Here is an 18,910-nt window from a genome sequence, read left to right on the forward strand (position 1 = left end):
GATGATGATCTTATTTACATACACACACATACACCGCAAAAGTGCGTAAATTTGAACAGCGATAAATATATTAAAGAATTTAACATGTGAAACTTCCGTTTGTTACTATAAAAGACTAGCAGAATACTAGTTCTTTGTACAGAAGAATTCGTTTAACTTTTAGTATAAGGGGCACCAAAACTGTCACCAATGAACTTAGGGACAACAAAACTATGAATTCGACACTAGTATTTTTACATGCTACCCTCCCCTTTTAGGAATACTAATGGGGCTGAATTTTTGATATAAACGGCATCGTAAGCGCCACTGTTCATGTCAGCTACTCCGTAAACTATGGATTCGACACTAATATCGGCCATTTTTTATCATTTTTATATATCCATCCCGTCTGTATCCCCCAACTTGCGGCGTTGAATTGGAATCTAAACAGCATCAGAGGTGTTGCAGTTCATCTCAGGACTAAAAAAAACATGAATTCGAAACTAATATCGGTCACTTTCGATCATATATATATTTCCCTGTCCCCAAGTTCCGGGCCTGAATTTGGATTTAACAGGCCCGTAGCCAGCCCGAAAATGTAGGGAGGCCGGTGGAAGTTAGGGGGGCGATCCAAAAATATTAGTTTATCCAATGTTATAGTTCATTTGCAAGCCTACCGTGAAACGTTTAGAGGGGGCCAGTAAAAATTATGGAGGGCCCGGCCCCCTAGACCCCTAGATCCGTGCCTGGGATTTAAGCGACATCAGAAGTGTTACTGTTCATCAACCCGAAAAAACTATGGATTCGACACTAAAAACGGTCATTTTCGATCATTATATATATATATATATATATATATATATATATATATATATATATATATATATATATATATATATATATATATATATATATATATATATATATATATATATATATATCAGTATTACATATCGATCATTTATATATATATCCTTCCCCTCTCCCTTTCCCCAGGTCACGGCGCTGAATTTGGATTTAAACAGCATTAGAACTGTCACCGCTCATCTCAGCGACCTAGAAAACTATGGATTCGACACTACTATAGAGTCATTTCTGATATTTTTTAATTATATCACCCCTTTCAACGTCCCTAAAGTTTCGGCGTTGAATTTGGATTTAAACTGCATCGGAAATGCCACTGTTCATCACAGCGGCTCTGAGAACTATGGATTCACACTAATATCGATCATTTTGCATCATTCTTTTATACTCCCCAATTCCCAATTTGCGGGGATAAGTTTGGAGTTAAACGACATCAAAAGTGTCATGTTCACCTCAGCAATCCCGAAAACCATGGATTCGATACTAATATCGCTATTATAAATCATTTTTATAAATCTCCTCTTCCCCCTCCCCTAAGTTGCGGGCCTGAATTTTTATTCACACCAGTAGGGTGCTTCAACTCAAGTTTCGTATTACATATTTTTACATATTTTGACCAATATTACATATTTCTATTGTTTTTACATTTTTTTACATAATGCTGTCTTATAATTTTGCGTTTGCTAAAATTTTAATTTATAATAAAAAATAATAAACTCCCCAACTGTGCAAGGCTTGCATCAGCAATATATTAAATTTTGTCATGTCTATCTTTTCGTTTCTTTACCGAAGGCAAAATACCTCTCTTTTCTTTTTATTTGTCAAACCACGTTTCGAAGAATTTTCGCTGGTAACAAAAGAAATATAAGAAGAAACAAGTAAAAATCCTTCCTTCGGGATACATTAGCAGCGCCCTTTATTCTCAACCGTGGAGAAAGTTAGATCCGTGTCTGTCAGGAGACTGACCATGAAATTCCCAAAATGAAGTCTATATGATTGTTATCGGAGGACGGACGGGAAAAAAGCAAATCCTGCAATTCAACTTAAAACTGCATTAAGAATTTATTGCAGTTGCAAAACACACGTGTTCTGTATTGACCGTCGAAGTTAGAAATGACTCCGATTGCCTCAACTTTATCCGCGAAACTGCGGTCGTGAGTAACCGTCGATGATGCATTTACTACAGCCGGTAAAGTGGTGTTGTGCCAAGTGTGTATTAAAAAAATTGGATGTTCAATGAAATCTCAGTTAAAACATGTACGAAGTGCACTCCATGCAAGAAATAAAAATTTGCAAACTGCAAACAAAAAACAAAAAAAAATTGCTCTTTACACAAATGCATCAAGATACTTCAGTGAGTGAGTTTTTAAAAGACTTGTACCAAGCAACGATAGCAGCAAATATTCCTTGGAACAAAGTTCTAGTGCCAAAATACCATGCTATTCTGGAAAAGTACTGCGGGCGTCCAATTCCTGACGAAACCACTCTTCGAAAGTGTTATTTCAAAGCTTGTTATAGGGAAGCTATATACACCATTACGGCAGAAATAGGTAGCTTATATATTTGGATTTCTGTGGACGAAACAACAGACGTTTTGGGATGTTATGTAGCAAATTTAGTGATTGAAAAGTTAAGTGAAAATGCTCCATCTAAATTCTACCTTATTGCGAGTAAATTGCTGGAACGCAGAAATCATTCCAAGAATGCTCGCTTTGTAAACTATGGTCTTACAGTGTTGTTGCCGGTAGTAAGTTCAGGAAGAAAAAGTCCTTGTTCTCTATACTAACAGAGTAGCGTACATGTTAAAAGCGGCTAGAGTACTAATATTTTTTTTTTTTTGCCTCACTTATTTCATTACACTTGTATGGCCGATGCTCTTCAGCGTGTTGCTGAGGAGGTGACAGACAACTTTTGCGAAGTAAATCAACTAGTTTTTTCCACGAAAACAATGTTTGTTAAGGCGCCAGAACGTGTTCAAGTTTACAGAGATCATTGTCAGATGTTCCACTTCCTCTGGATCCTGTGCTAACGCGATGGGGTACTTGGATACAGGCAGTATATTTCTACAACTAACATTTTCAAAGAATTAAGCCTATTGTTCATTCATTTCCATCAGAGTCTGCTGTGTCAGTTGGCATTGCTCAGAAACTGTTTAATGACTCAAAAGTAGCGTGTGACATCGCATACATAGAAAGCAATTTTAGTTGGCTACATACAAGCATTAAAAAGCTACAGACTCTTGGGCGGCCTCTTACGAAATGAATGGAAATCATAGAGGATGCAAAGAGACTGCTGCAAGGTGTGTGTGGAGATGTAAGACAAAAAGTTCGAAAGAAACTAAATGCAGTGCGGGAAAGATACCCGGGTTTCGACAGCCAATTGGCAGTGTGTGAGATTCTCAGTGGTGAAACAAAAACCCCCCTCAAGATATTCCCCCAAGTACATCCCCGAGTGGAAATACGATCCTGTTACCTCATGTGATGTAGAGAGATCATTCTCTGCATACAAGAATACTATATTTGATCACAGACAAAATTTACTTCTGATCGTTTGGAAACGTACATTCTAACCTATTGTGCAACACACATCATTTGTAAGAACTTTATTTCAAATTAAAAATGTTTTTAGTGGAAGTATTCTTCAGTTTTAGTTTAGCTAGTATTGATTAAAAGATATAGGACTGCTTTTCCCTGCATGAAATAAATATATATAAAACAATACATTTCGTCTTAAGTTGACTAAAGTATTTAAATTTGTATATTGCGTCTAATTCAAGACTGGGCCGTGGTGACGCATGCGCATTTAGTATAAAAGTTCTAGATTTGAAACGGGACTACATAACACGATATGAGATTTCTGACGTACAAATGCCGTATGCATTGGTTTTCTCGGGGCTTTCCTGTTTCTTTTTAGCTGATTCAAATCTTTCTTCATTCGCGTCTGATTTTTATTATCCTGCAATCAGTCACGTCAATGACGTATGGCTGTCTCAACTGTTCAAGCCTTTCATTTCATTGGGGGACTTGCATTAAGTAGGATAAAGTGTAGTAGATTTTCCTTTTTATTTTTATAATTCGTTTAAATATTACATACTCATACCCATGTTAATATTACGTTTTCATAAGTATGTAGCATATGCAATATTACATATTCTTCGCGCGCCTGAGTTTTATTTATGTATTTGTTAGCACGTGCCTTGTCAAATCTGACTAATGACTACAGCCCTTTCCACACTCTTCGCTTGTTAGGATTAATATGAGAGTTGGCAAATATCAGCTGTCTAAATGCTTCTCTACACTCTTGTCACGTACGAGGTTTTACGCCTGTGTGTATTAGCAAGTGTACCTCAAAACGGGACCTTCGCCTAATCATCTTTCCACATTTTGGTGCGTGAGAGATTTGGGACCTGTATGCATTAACATGTTTATTGGTCACTCTGAACCACAGCTAAAACCTCTTCCATTCTCGCGGCATGTGTGAGGTTTTCACCTGTATGTATTGGCATGTATGCTGTCAAATGTGTCCTTTGCGTAAGCTCCATCCACACTTTCGTTACATGCGAGGTTTTCCACCAGCATGTATATACATGTGCGTTGTTAAATCTGGCCTATAGCTAAAACTTTGTCCACACTCTTGGCATGTATGAGCTCTTTCACCAGTATGTATTAGCATGTGTGGTTTTAAATGTGAACTTTGCCTAAATCCCCTTCCACACTTTGGGCATGCGTGCGGTTTTGCACCTGTATGTATTAACTTGTGTACTTCTAAATTTGACTTATAGCTAAAGCCCTTTAGACACTCTTGGCATGTGTGAGGTCTTTCACCTGTATGTATTTTCAGGTGAGTTACAATGTATGACTTATTCCTATATTCCTTTCCGCACTGGTGGCACTTGTAAGCTTTATCTCCTGTGTGTATTAACATGTGTCTTGCCAAGTGTGATTTATAGCTAAATCGCTTTCCACACTCCTTGCAAGCGTAAGATTTTGAACGTGTATGTAGTAACATGTGTGAATGAAAATCTGATCTATGACAAAATTCCTCTCCACACTCTTGGAACGTATCAGCTTTTTTACTTCTATGTATTAGCGTATGTCCTGCCAAATGTGATCGATTAAATTCTTTGTAACACTCCTTTGAAATATGTTTCTCATCTGAATGAGAAAGTATTCCCTTTCGTGTGATAAAGGTACTCGCTTTTCTGGAAACAGTATGCTTACCGAACCTGTAAAAAGTTCAATAAATAAGAAAACAGAAATTGGGATAAATAATATAAAACAAGAAGGAAATGTAAAGTTTTGTATGTAAAAACAAGAAGAAAGGCAAGCTGTTTCAGATTACTTTTGTTATTGCATATTAAATGTTCTCAATACGTACGCTCTCATACTCTATTTTGCGTGATGAACGGAACAAGAACTATGGAAAAATTAAATGTTATTTCTATCTTCCAAACAAGAAAATGTCTTTTCTGTTATTATTTGGAGTTGTATCTACATTTATATATATATATATATATATATGTGTGTGTGTGTGTGTGTGTGTCAGACTACGGAACGAATATCTCATTTTTACGGATAAAAATGGACGTAATGAGTCAGTGAAGAAGTTTAACTATAATATCGTTAATTTTAGTGCCAGAAAACTTAGTAACTGCCAGAACATCAGAACGCACAACAATTTTCAAAAATTCAGAAAGAATCCATCATTTCAAGCAGCACACCAATTTTCCCTACTGTATTTAATATCTTTGTAATGTTTTGAGGTATTAAAGTTTAATTCACTTCACGTTCTTTAAGTCTATTGAAACCTATCTGCGAGGTTGATATGATATATATATATATATATATATATATATATATATATATATATATATATATATATATATATATATAAATGTAAACACTTTTTTAAAATAAGGACTTTTCAGACACATCGAATTTTTAATTCCTTGAAATTTTTCACGTATTTGAATAAATACTTGATATAGTTGTAGAATTTGACGCTAAATTAATACGGATATTCATTGCTCCGAGTGACTCTCTTGGTTATTAATCTTACAAGCTTCTAGAATATCCAGGGTTATTATGCTGTATCATTCTTAGTTTGTCACTCAAAGAAATGTGTGCCATTATACGTTCTCCGTTCACCGAATGAAACGAAATTACAAGAAAACTTAATTATAGAATGGCTTTGCAACACTGCTGTTACAGGTATGTCAAACAACGTCTCCAGGGTGCTATTTGCATCGTAAACACTACGACATTTGTACTTGTACCAGGGCAATACAACTCTGTTACTTTAAAACAGTGTGGCAAGACGAATGCTTCACTTTATACATTACAACGTGTAAAAAAATGTTTGACTTATATTACAAAACTAAAGCAGCTGAACTCTTTGAAATAAATTTTCTAATATACTGAGCACATGCATTTATGTGTTTTCTTATCATGTTATTTTTATCGTAATGGGTATCGTAAGTAGAGAACGAGGATTGAATATCTAAGTCAAAATTTATCACCTCAAGAGTATCTGTTGCTAGAGAGAAAGTATATAGCATAAGCTTATCACTTAAAATGTAGTGTCACCTGCAGAATTGTTCTCAGAAGCACAGTATTTAAGAGGAAGATGAGAAATAATCTCTCAGTCCGTATATTTGATATCCAGCTTGTCTATCACTAGTTTGAGAAACGGGCGAATCGTTTAGAACGAAATATTACAGTGCATTTATAATCGGTACCAGAGAAGTTATGGGTGAGAAAGTGTGGCAGAGAGGGTGTAGTTGTTTCCCTCTCATAGCAGTCACGACACCTCATGTGTGTATAAAGACACATTTTTTCAGAGTTGCCAGGTATATGGTCAATGCAGTGTTTGTGAGGAAATTTGAAGGAAATATTCCCTTTCGATCATTTCGGTAAATCAAGCTTCAGTGACACCTGACACATGGCTACACAGCAGTTAACGAGCAGAGAAATTCCGTCTTAGTCTTTAACAAGAAGAAAAAAAAACGTTTGAATGATTTATTAATGAATATGTTGCATTTGAGACTAAGTATGTTACACATTTCACTCTAGTTTCATTACTAGACTCTACGGAGAATCTGAAGAGATTGTTTAAAAAAAAGTAAAAATTAGAAAAAAAATCAAAATATTTCATTAATAATAATTAAAATTAAAATAATAATTAGAAAAAAATACATTTTTTTCCAGTCTCGATAGTTTAACATCTAGCCAGAAAATAAAATTATAAATTAATTTACCTCGCATACCACACTGGACGTATACTTTTTGCATCAAGCATTCATTATGGACTCAAACAACTTTTCATTATTAACATTATTATATTTTGATTTACACCAGTTTTAAGTAAAAATCAAGTGAATACTGAAATTAGCGCTTTGATATAATGTCCTAACATACTTCCGTCTACATCTTCTCGTGTTTCATTAATTTCTTACACAGTAAGTAACTTCACAGCTATATCTGAAGCTTTATTAGTAAATAATAATACGTAAATGGAAAGGTCAAAAATATTTATTCTTGAAAATTATCATGAGCGAATTACTCATTTAGCAGAATGAAAGGGGGTAAGGTGGCTTACTGCGAGAGTGTTTATCTCTGGTGCATGGGTTTCCTGATTTGATCCCTGAACAAGTAAGCTTATGGTGAACAACAGTGTGTCCGTGGGTTTTCACGATTTACTCCCGTTTCCTCACAGATTTTCACTGCAATTGTTATTCCAACATTCATTTCCTTCAATAATCCGTCTCTCTCAGCGTAACGGGATAATCCTGGTACGTTAAACTGAAATATGTTCTTTTTATAACCGGAATCATATGAGACAGGAAGGAACAGTTTGAACTACAATCCTAAAAAATGAAGTGCGCTTTAATTTCAATGCTTTTCCTCCGGAAATCGAAACTTCGACCACGCACAACACATGCCCTTGATAGCTATCAGACCAGCGGGGAAAGCTAGAAGAGGTTTATTTATCACTAGTTTTTACTTGAAGCCTTCGGCTCACCGTACGCTACAGGTTAGAAATTCCTTAACTGTTAGTTCTAATTGTTTACATTTAAGTCTGTCCACGAAGTAACTTGCGCTTCCAATTATCTTCCAATTATAAATATAGGTACGGCCCTTGTCTTAATAATAAAACAAAGCACACAGTTCGTCATCATTATTATACAGTTTCAATACTTAAATTGAGAGAATACAGTTATGAGTTGAATTACATCATGAAAATATATTGCTGCCGGAATCCACAAATACGGATATTAATGCTCAAATTTAAATATGATTACAGAACTTGTTCTATTTTCAAATGATTCAATTCAAACAATACGGTTTTTAACTTGCAACTAAATCGTAACAGTAGTTTTACATGCAAGTTTGCTGCACGTTACCGACATCTATTGGTGTCTAAGCATGACTGTAAAAGCATTATGAATTGGCGTTACTCACAGGCTGAGACGTTTCCCATTTATATGCTATGAGGATTACTTATTAAATAAACTTTGCTTAAGAAAGTGAATTCAGTTAACAAGAAAAATAAGTCGAAAAGAGTTATCAGCAGCTTTAGAAAAAGGACTTTACACAGGGCTCTCCTCTATTTTAACGAAATTAGCTTATCGAGATCAAATATGTAAATAGAAACTGAAGAGTATAAACCATAGGATATTAAGGATTAGCTAGTAGATATAATGGATTCAGTTAATGGTGTAATTGAAAGTTATTTAACACTTGTTCCGTCAGTTGCATTTCTTCTTTTTTTTTTTTTTTTTTTTTTTTGTTGGTTGCCCTGATTTGTGATTTCTAGAAGGAAATTTAGATATAAGTAGGTGGAGAAACTCATCTGGAACAGTCACTAAGACGGAATTCCGTTCCCTTGCAAACTTCTTAGATACCACCAGTAGTAGCACTCTGATTCAACCAGCTCTTATATATTTTTTAGATATTACTTTCTTTAGAATGAATATCCTATGAGTAACACAACGGGTTAAATTGTACACCAAAAATAAGGAATCTGAAAAGTGGATAGTGTTAATGAGGTGAAATTCGCTACATAAAATCTTTACTGAAAGCTAAGGGCAAGAAATTTACGCAATATAGAAGAAAATAGGCAATTTGCGTAGTATCCTTAATAAAATTACCATACGATGTAAAATGAACATACAATGTAGACACATTCATCCCATACTATCTAATACAATGTAGTAACGACAGTTGTGATAGCATACAAGAATTTTTATGAAAACTAGATTTTATGCGGATGTCATGAAATAGTTATTCAGCGACCCCATACATCTTAAACACAACATATAGACTTGTTCCGATGTTTTAACATGCGAAACGTATAAAACTGCATGTCTCGAGAATAAGACATTAGCAATCTTTTCAGGCAAAGAAAGTATTTGCATCATTTTTCTTCAAAATAACACCGTTTTCACGTTCCTCACGTGTCCCATTACTTATGCAAAATATTCTACTTTGGGAAAATCACACTTCGTTCCTACGGAATTCACACTCATATTACGTGTTTCGTTCCAGAGTTATTGCACTACATTGTTTACGGGACCAAACTTTGTGGACACTGCACTAAATACATCTACGTAGTTTTAAGGGTAGTATGAATAAAGACTGAATAGAGTTATATATTTACAACTTACTTGACCTTCATTTGAATTTTAAATAGTTACCTACACTGCGTAGTTGTAAAAGAAAATGTTAAAAACTGAAAAAATTGAATAGACAGTGTACTGTTAAATATTAGTACACATTCGGTAATACACGAAACTCATTCACCACGTAATTAAGCGTACCCGAAAGTTGGTAACGTCAAAAATAAAACATTTTTACTACATAAGCTTCAGGAATAAATCAAGCTACCTTGGACTCCAATCATTTACTTTCAAACGATTAAAATGCATAGTAATCTTTTTTCGTTCTTTGACGTACCAAACCGACAAAAAGCTGTATTGACAAGAATTTTACGATCACAATGCGTGTTACTGACGCAAAAGACGTGATTTACCTATCTTAGACATTTCAGTTTTGCTATGTATAATAGCATGTGATCTCTTCTCTTGTAAAGATCAACTATAGTTAGAAGGATGTAAATTTTCATTTAGTTCAGTTCACGTTAACTACTCAAAATTTTGCTTTTAAAATTCATCAACCTTTTTTCCTACCTGTTAATAACCAACTATATAATACAATAGACCGGACTTGTGACAATTTATCCAGCTTAATAATGGACTTACGTAATCCAGCGTAATTGAAGGGTACGTAGAGAAAGGAAGATTATCTTTGTTTTTTCTCTCAACGTGGTGTTGCATGTGAATTGTTTCTTTGAAAAGATATCACGTGAACCAGCTAACAGACATTTTCTCTTTTCTAATTGATTGCCAGTAATGTTGACAGGTGACACCTTAAAAAAATATAACTGTTGCTGCGTAATGGACTAATCCAATATCTACATTTTTTGCCATGACTACAGCAACAACTATCACTCACATAAATTATTACACACTCATGCAAATTTCTTCTACAATGTTACGTAATTGCTTTTAAGCTTTAGGATTTTACAAACTAGTAGACTTTTCCGACACACATATGAATAAAAGTTTACTGAACGGGACGCAACGACCATAGACACATCTGGAATTGCTTCCTCTGTTCAATCCTATATCTTCAATAAAACTTTTCAATCTTATTCAGCTACCAGGAAAGATCTTTATCAGAAAGATTAAACAGGACTTGTTGTATACTTCTTATTTTATTTTATTTATTTATTTTATTTTATTTATTTATTTTATTTTATTTATTTATTTATATTCAGGTCATTCAAGTTTCAACATTCAACGAACAATTAGAAAAAAACTAGGAGAATTAATTCTTTCCTTATAAATTACAATGGTCACATAAAAGCCTGCAACACGAAATGTCCTTCCGGAACATTATTGTGACCGACATGAGTGCCACTGCAAGTTGCATATTGAATAGTAATCCGTACAGATAAAATCCCGTTACCCCAGTTTTACAATATCAAAATAACTGAAAGCCACGACAATCTTTCACTAAAAACACAAATTTTCAATTTAAAAAAAAAAAGCCGCCTTCATTAACTTAGCCGATTGAGATTCCTTTTTCTACCTTAGAATTGTGTTGACCATACTGAAGCTTTCTCGTCTTAAATGTAAAAATCTTGTCTTCAGCCTCTGTTCAAGCTGTCGTTCGTTCTAAAGGCCATATGCATAGTCGACCGCGTAGGGGTCCCCTAGACAAACCGTACCTGTGGAATTTCTCAACCTTCCCCTTCACTGTGCAATGCACAAAGCTTCCAAAGTGATTTGTCAGGTACGGTTAACACTGAGGGCTGACTGGTCTAGCCACACCTCGAGCGAGGCTAAAATTTCGTCAAAAAAAGTTGAAGCTAAAACTCCGAAGCTCAATTCTACTATAATAAGAAATTCACATGGAAGCAGCAACTGCATAGATACAATGTATGCTATATCAAAAAATGAAATAAATGTTCTGAACTTTGTTGTTGCAAAGGAGGAAAAAAACGGTGTAGTTTAGCAATAGCGTAGAGTTCTTTTTTTAATTTCCAGATAAAGTCTGTAAACTCGCAAAAAGATACAAGGAGGATATAGAAAAGTGGAAAAATAACTGTGTAGAGTAGGAGTACAGTTCTTTTTTTTTTCAATTTTCAGGTAAAGTCTATTAACTCGCAAAAAGAAATAAGGAGGAAATTTAGCTAGAAAACGTGTGAGGTGGAGCTTTACAATACAGATCTCACTATAAATAAATTACATATAAACCGTGCTCTTTTTCACAAATCAACCCACAGTATTTTCGATAATGTATTTTCAAAACAATTTTCATGTAAAGGTTAATCTTAAGAGGGCAAAAAAGTTATGACTATAAATACAGTACTTTGGTGGAAAATTCCATACAAATAGTGTAAAACTTATCATCTACTTACTCCTAGAGTGTTATTAACCAACTGCGTACAATTTTGTAAGACACGTTCATCCTTAGGTACTATAGTGAAAACCACACACCAAACTTTGCAAGCTGCTGCTCATTACAAGCATTTTTTTTTTTTTTTTTTTTTTTTGCATCTATTACGGGGTATGGCAAGGTGAAGCTGGAGAGCTATAGTTGAGGTGCGTCCGTAGGGAACTGGCGAATTTGCGATGGTGGTCATACATGTAAGCGAATTAGGGGTTCACTCGAGCAGACGGTTCTATGAAATAGAAAATTTATAGGTGAAATACGATTCGAAACCCTGCATTTTTCATGAAGGAATGAGAGAGGGAATATAAGTCACTACTATCAATGACAGCATACTGAAATGAATTTTAACTGATAATGAAAGTATTGTATGTGTAAGTGTGCTTTTCCACTTTCCTCGTGTACAAGTATACCCCCATCGCTGACGCGCCTGCTCCTTATGGACGCACCCGCTCGTTATCACTCGGTCCCCCTAATGTACTCCTACCCTAACTCAGTTAGATAGCATTCGTGCTTTTGGCCACATAGCACAAGTTGATTCGTGTCTTATGTACTTTAGATTTTTATGCCACATATTCACCCTGTATTTATACTGAGCCCTCTCAATTCAATCTGCAAGCAGTAATGAAACTCTTCATTTAGTGCATGCTCTGCTAAAAGAAATAATACAAAGCTCTAACCTAACCTGAAAATGTAAGAAATGTGTCAAAATTTGGTAGAACTGTCTGCTCGAATAATGCTCATATTAGTACAAAAAATACTCTGTAGTAGGTGGCCACTAGAACCTAGTCTTGCATTATAATTGCATAATTATGAACCATACTTCTTGACACTGTTTGCATAATGACATGTACATGTGAACCGATACGTACTTTGAGCAATTACAGCGCAAAACAGGAGGATGATGTTTTCCACACTTGTCTTTCCTTATGCATATACCACCATCGCTAATGTGATTGCTTCCGCCAAAAAAATCACGCGTGATCCCTCAAATTGTGCCCAGCTTCGAATCGGAAATATACAAACTTAGCTTGTGCTGGGCACATAGCACACATTCGTGCATGGTTTTCGCATTTATTTATTATATAACACATAAGTATGCATGCATATTATAAATGTGTACGCAGCTAGTGAACAGGTAAGAAACCAAGAATACAGAAGACATTAGATCATAAGTGGAGAAATGAATGGTAGCGCTCATCAACTTTACTTATGCTATCTGGAAAATGTAGACAAAAACAAACAAGGAAAATGATGTAAAAGGCAGTAGATTATCATTTTCATGTTGAAATATGTATAACTGTTGAATCAATTTTCCCCATCAGTGTTGATTCCGAAAGTTTTTTTTTTCTAATGGTGGCGAATTTCAATATACTGGGGATGACATGTAGTATTACTAACGAAAATACTGGGAATCCACATTGAGCACAATAAGTTATGTGGTCCCAACGGAACGTTATGTTATCGGGAGGAAATCTCCCTCGGCTGAATTTGAAATCATCATTGGTCCCCTGAAATCAATTCTTAAGCTTATCCACAATCTAATCTAAAATTTATTACTAATATTGTAACACCAAGTATCACTCGCTTATTTAATTTCAGTTAGAAGTTGTTAGTCCGCTCTTTGATTATGTATTCAATATTTGTACTAGCGGAAACAAAATATTTTACAATACTCTTTCAGGAATTGGTATTTTTTAAATTGGTTGCGATCAAAATATGTCATTTATTATTGCTTAATTAGCTCAACGAATTCGGTACATTCATTAATATACTCAAATATTTTGTCAGCACGGAGCATATGCATTTTATACAAAAACAGAAACTGCTACGGGCTAGCAAAGGGTGCGTTGAGGCATTCCTAGCCATCCCCTTGACTTACGAAGAGGTTGCAGGCTTGTTTGACCTTGCGGGAGAACTCTTCAACGCAAATTATCACGTGTCCCGTACGTAGCCCCTAAATAGCCCGCAGAATAACTATGCATACAGCCCTAAAACAGGGTGGCACCAAGCGCAAGGTTAGTTTTCTTACATTAAGAACTTACATGAGATTGTCACATGGGTATGGTATTCATGTCAGATTAGCCTTTCTGTTCAGTTACCTCATTTTGCAAATGAAAAATAAAAGTCAGTCATACTAAGAGCAAGAAGTCCGATCAAGCGCAGCATTATGTGAAAATAGAAAAAGCCTATATGCACGTTTCAAAGAAGATTTAATTACACACACAACATATATATATATATATATATATATATATATATATATATATAGAAACAATACTGTATATTGAAAAACGTATTAGGTTCTTTAGTTTCATACAACACACTTTAAAACTTGCTACAAATTTGTTTACAGAACTAAGTTCTCTCTTAAGGGAGAAGGATTAATACGTACACCCAATACTCCCTAATTCAATTTCTGGCGGAGCGTACCCTTGGAAAAAACTTAGCAACACCTTAGGTCAGATATCGATATTACATGTGCTTTTTTATATTTCCGAAGTTGTCTGATTACTGATGATTTCAAGGATAGCCTGGAGAAGGAATCCTATGCCACTACAAAACCCAAATAATTTTCCTTGGTATAGATTTCCGAACATGTACTCGTATATTAACAGTACTTTCTCAGTACTATATCAACCGATCAACATATAAAAGATGATATAAACTATGAGTTTGTACAACTCCTGACAGGGTGAGTCTGTACACTTGCGCAAGCCTAGTGTGTAAGTCAGGTGTTCGGTAACATAAATAGCAGTTTCTCAAGAAACGTTCGCAATTGTACACGCCAATTGCGTAAGTTGCAGTGAGGTTCGGAAACCTTGAAAACAATACCTCGTGTCCTTTAAATCCTAGAAGTGTCATAAGCAGAAGTAATAAATTCAATTATAAAAAACAACCGGCTTAATGCTTTAATGGACGATATATATATAAACCGAAGTCAGCACGAAACTTGTAAGTATAAAATAAATTAAAGTATGCATAAATAAGCGGGCCAAGAAAAGGTAGAAAATATAAAATATATGATTACGTTTAATTAATTAGACGAGGAAATTCTTGTTGAACACTACAGTAACATAGTGCATAGAATAAATAAGGGACGCTACCGAAAGAGAAATACAGAAACAGGTACAAAACGGAGAAAAAAACGATAAATTGTCGAAGTGGGAACATAAAATACAATTGCGAACAAATATGTATATAACCAAGCGCTTACCAGCAACGATCTTGGTGTAGTAGTTAAGGCGCTAGATTACAACTTCAAAGGACGTCAGTTCGGTTCCAAGGAGAACTTTTTTACATTTTTGTTACTAATGCATAGAGCACATGAAAGGTAGTAAAAAGGGTCGTATTACCCGTTTAATATGTTAAGTGAAAACAAGGTAAAAGTTCCAGTGACATTTATTAGAGAAGTGAAAAAATGGAAACGAGGAAGCAAGTACAGTTAATGACGGGTATGTGTCAGAGGTCAGTGATGGGAAAAACCGGAAATTTTCGCGAATTTCGCACATGTGAGTCTCTACGAGATTTCTTAAGAAATGTGCCAATTCCAGAGATCATCATGTCAGGAAACTTTCTATGCATCTTTGCCGATCATGACTTTGTGAGACTCATACCACCCTACGTTTCTGTAGATCTCTCTCTCTCTATCGATTTATCTACCTTAGCATCTAGCTATATATATATAACGCTTTTTGTGAACGCCCTAACTTTCAGCCGATTGAGAACAAACTTGGCACAAATATTAATTGCTGAAATATCTGTAATCGGTTTGTTAGCCAGAATAATCAGTGCAAATCTTCAAAATGGCGATAATTGAAACTCGTAAAAGATTGTAAAGGAACCAAGTTTGGGCGAATATGGGCATTCACATTATTTCAGTGACTTTACTATTACAGGAGTATTTGCGTGAACTTATCCTCTTTTATTGAAGTATTGGATCCGATTAGTCACCTAATAATGTTCACGACCTTTCGCTACGGCCAGGCTCGGGTTTTAGAAGGGGAATATTTTTTTATCGGAACAAGATGATTGTTTGGTGAGGAGAAGTTACACATTGAAAGTGAAGTAACTTGTTAAACGTTACATTTGAAAGAATAGTATAATAAACATTCCCCTAATACAGAAAACTATAAATCAAATATTTGGAGTTCGGGAGAATGAATGGTGGGAAGTGTTATTTGATTTGTTTTTTAGTAACACATTGCACTGGGAATAGTAATAGGCAATACTACTGATAATAAAACAATAATAATCATATATATTATTACTAAAAGGTGTTTGTGGCACGCCATACCTTCCTAAATTTTTCATTAAACGTAATTATTGAAACGCCATACCTCCCTTAGAGGCAAATTATTAATAATTTTGTATGGAGAGAACGGGAGATGGTACAGAGATGGGAACAACGTTGGACAATATGCACCCATAAGAACTATGGAAAAAATTATGTGGGAGTGCCAAGCCCCAAGAACTCGTTTAAAAAGAAAACAAAATAAACTATTTCAGTGCAAATAATAAAGAGCGTCATCTCATGAGGAGTCATGTGGCCACAGTAGAGCAATCTTCAGGCAAAATATCTATAGTTGATATCGAGACCACAGGAGGTAGTAAAGGGACGGGACCAACGTTTGACACAGCGGACCTATTAGGCTAATCGAAAAAATAAGAGGGCCAGCAGCCTCTTACTTATTTCCAAATAATATACAATTATATAATGCGAAATATGCGCACGGGTCAGGCAGTAATACTTATTATTATCGATGTCCTTCACCACCTGCGCATGTTTGACTTGGAGCCAAAGAGAAGATCCATCATTCGTAGACAAAATAAGAACTAACAGTTACTTTAAATGCAAACGACGAAAAATATGAAAAGACTGACTACCTGTAGTGAAAAGAAACTATACTTTCTTTCAAATGGATAAAGAAAATTAGCAAGATAGATTCGAACTCGGGTGGCCAGTGCCGCGAGAAGCCAATGTATTGTCCACTCACCCACTGGGTCATTAAAGATAACGGACACTGCATTAACAGCCGTCACTTCCCCAGCTTGTGTATTGCAATCACGTGCTCCTTCTTTGCTCGAAGTCGACAATGCATAGTGTCGGACGATACTGGAAGTCTACATGTATCCCGTACATTGTATACACTCGAACACTTTTGTGCACTTTACTGCGCTTTCGGCATCCTACATCTCTCAAGATATAAACCCATTGACACTCCCACACGCTTCCCACTGCAAAAATGGTTTCCAAATTATGAAGCAAATCCCGTCGTCTAAGCATAGGCATAAAAACCAATATAGTAAGAATTTTATGAAAATGAAGAGACAATTCTAGAAAAAATAAAGTATGTATGTTATGTAATTGCTTTCATTCATTAACTATAAGGAATAAATTTAATTTTCACAAACGTTTCTCAGTGGGTAGAGTGATGGAATTATATGAATTAAAGTGTGAAATTGTGATGTCCTTGATGAATGTAAAAAAGGTAATTTGTGACCTGCATTTCACTTTTGATCAACTGCCAAAAATAAATGATGTTCGGCAGTTTGCATATGACGGTCTTTCACACAAATTAATTGCAAGCAAATATAGAAATCTATAAAAGAAACCTGTTTATTTAGAATCAAAAATAGAAAATTACGTTTATCTACCTATGATTTAAAATTTTCAGCTATAGTTGTAGTCAAAGATTAAGGAATAGTGTAGGTATTCATTACCCTATGCCAAAGCTTAACATTTTAACTTATATGTCTTTAAAGTTGGTAAATTACGTGCAAAATAGCTGCATTACCAATAGTTAATTTATTTCAATTAACCTACACAAATCATGTAATATTTAAGCACAGATGTCTTCATTGCATAATTAAAGAGATTATTTGCTTGCCTTCCCTACACTATTTTAAATTTCATTCAATACACAAAGAACATAACATAGATACATTTGTTATTTGGGTAACATTTTTATATTTCACTAATAAAATCACTAACTTATATATATATATATATATATATATATATATATATATATATATATATATATATATATATATATATCAAGTAAATTATTATTAGGTCTGCTCAACAAATATTCACTTCAACAAAATTTGAAAAATACGTCTTTTAATATTTTATTGAGTCATTTTACGAGAAACTGTCATGTTAAGCACATAGGTATACTTACCTATGAAACACTCATGTCCAAAATTATTGTCGCATGTCTATAAATATGTTGTTGTAGGTATACAATTTGATAAGGAATTCGTCCGGTATTTCTTATAATGTTAGCAGGTGTATAATCGGCATAGACATGTATGTGGCAAATTTCATGTCAAAAGAGCAGTAAATAAGAACAATAAAACAAAAGTAAACATTTCGTATCCATTTAGCAACATGTTGTTTCATTCGTTCTAATTTTCGTATTTATAACTCTATTCTTATAAAATTTATCACAAACATACATTTCCCAATTGTACACATTTTTGTGTTTTACGTCCCATTGTTATGTCGGTGAGGCTAAAGGAGACTGTGATGATGAGTAATGAATGAAATGGTGGAATGAAGAAAGTGGGAGGGATCAGAACCCCGAGAAAACGCACGCACACGGTGCTTGTCCACCACAAAGTTCACTTTGTGGAGGCTGGGATCGAACTCGGAACCCCAGAGGTGAACGCTCTACCACTGAGCCACGGCGGCCCCCCAATTGTACACATAGTATCCGTATTAAAAGTATCGTGCAAAATCATTATCAAATTATATTCTTACAAGAAGACAGTTATAGATATGCGACAATCATTTTGGACATGAGTGTACATCCTCGCACACTACTCTCTATACACTCGATGACTTGTGAACTTGGACCTTTTGTGCACACTAGGTGGGGTCAGTTCTTAAAATAAAAGTACTTCGATTGCGCATTTGTATCTTCTGGACACGGCCTTTGTCGGCATTTCTCTACTAACGCTATCATGTAGACACAAACGGATACAGCTGTAAATACTACAACTTGGACGTAACGAAAGCCGCTTAGACATTCAGTGTTTTGCAG

At 35.0% G+C, this 18,910-nt stretch overlaps 1 protein-coding gene across 1 annotated transcript in view; it reads right to left on the bottom strand.

Annotated features, from left to right (window-relative positions):
• Positions 1-947: 947 nt before the first annotated feature.
• Positions 948-18,910, bottom strand: part of LOC145674914 (uncharacterized) — a 42,801-nt gene continuing 24,838 nt past the window's right edge. The window contains exon 3 of the mRNA XM_081745172.1: positions 948-5,068. Coding sequence (XP_081601298.1) covers positions 4,396-5,068 — 673 coding nt within the window. The 3' untranslated portion in view covers positions 948-4,395. The remainder of the gene's footprint in view (positions 5,069-18,910) is intronic.

This window comes from Thermobia domestica, chromosome 18 (genome assembly GCF_964235325.1).
Source record: "Thermobia domestica chromosome 18, izTheDome1.hap1.1, whole genome shotgun sequence".
Lineage (NCBI taxonomy): Eukaryota > Metazoa > Arthropoda > Insecta > Zygentoma > Lepismatidae > Thermobia > Thermobia domestica.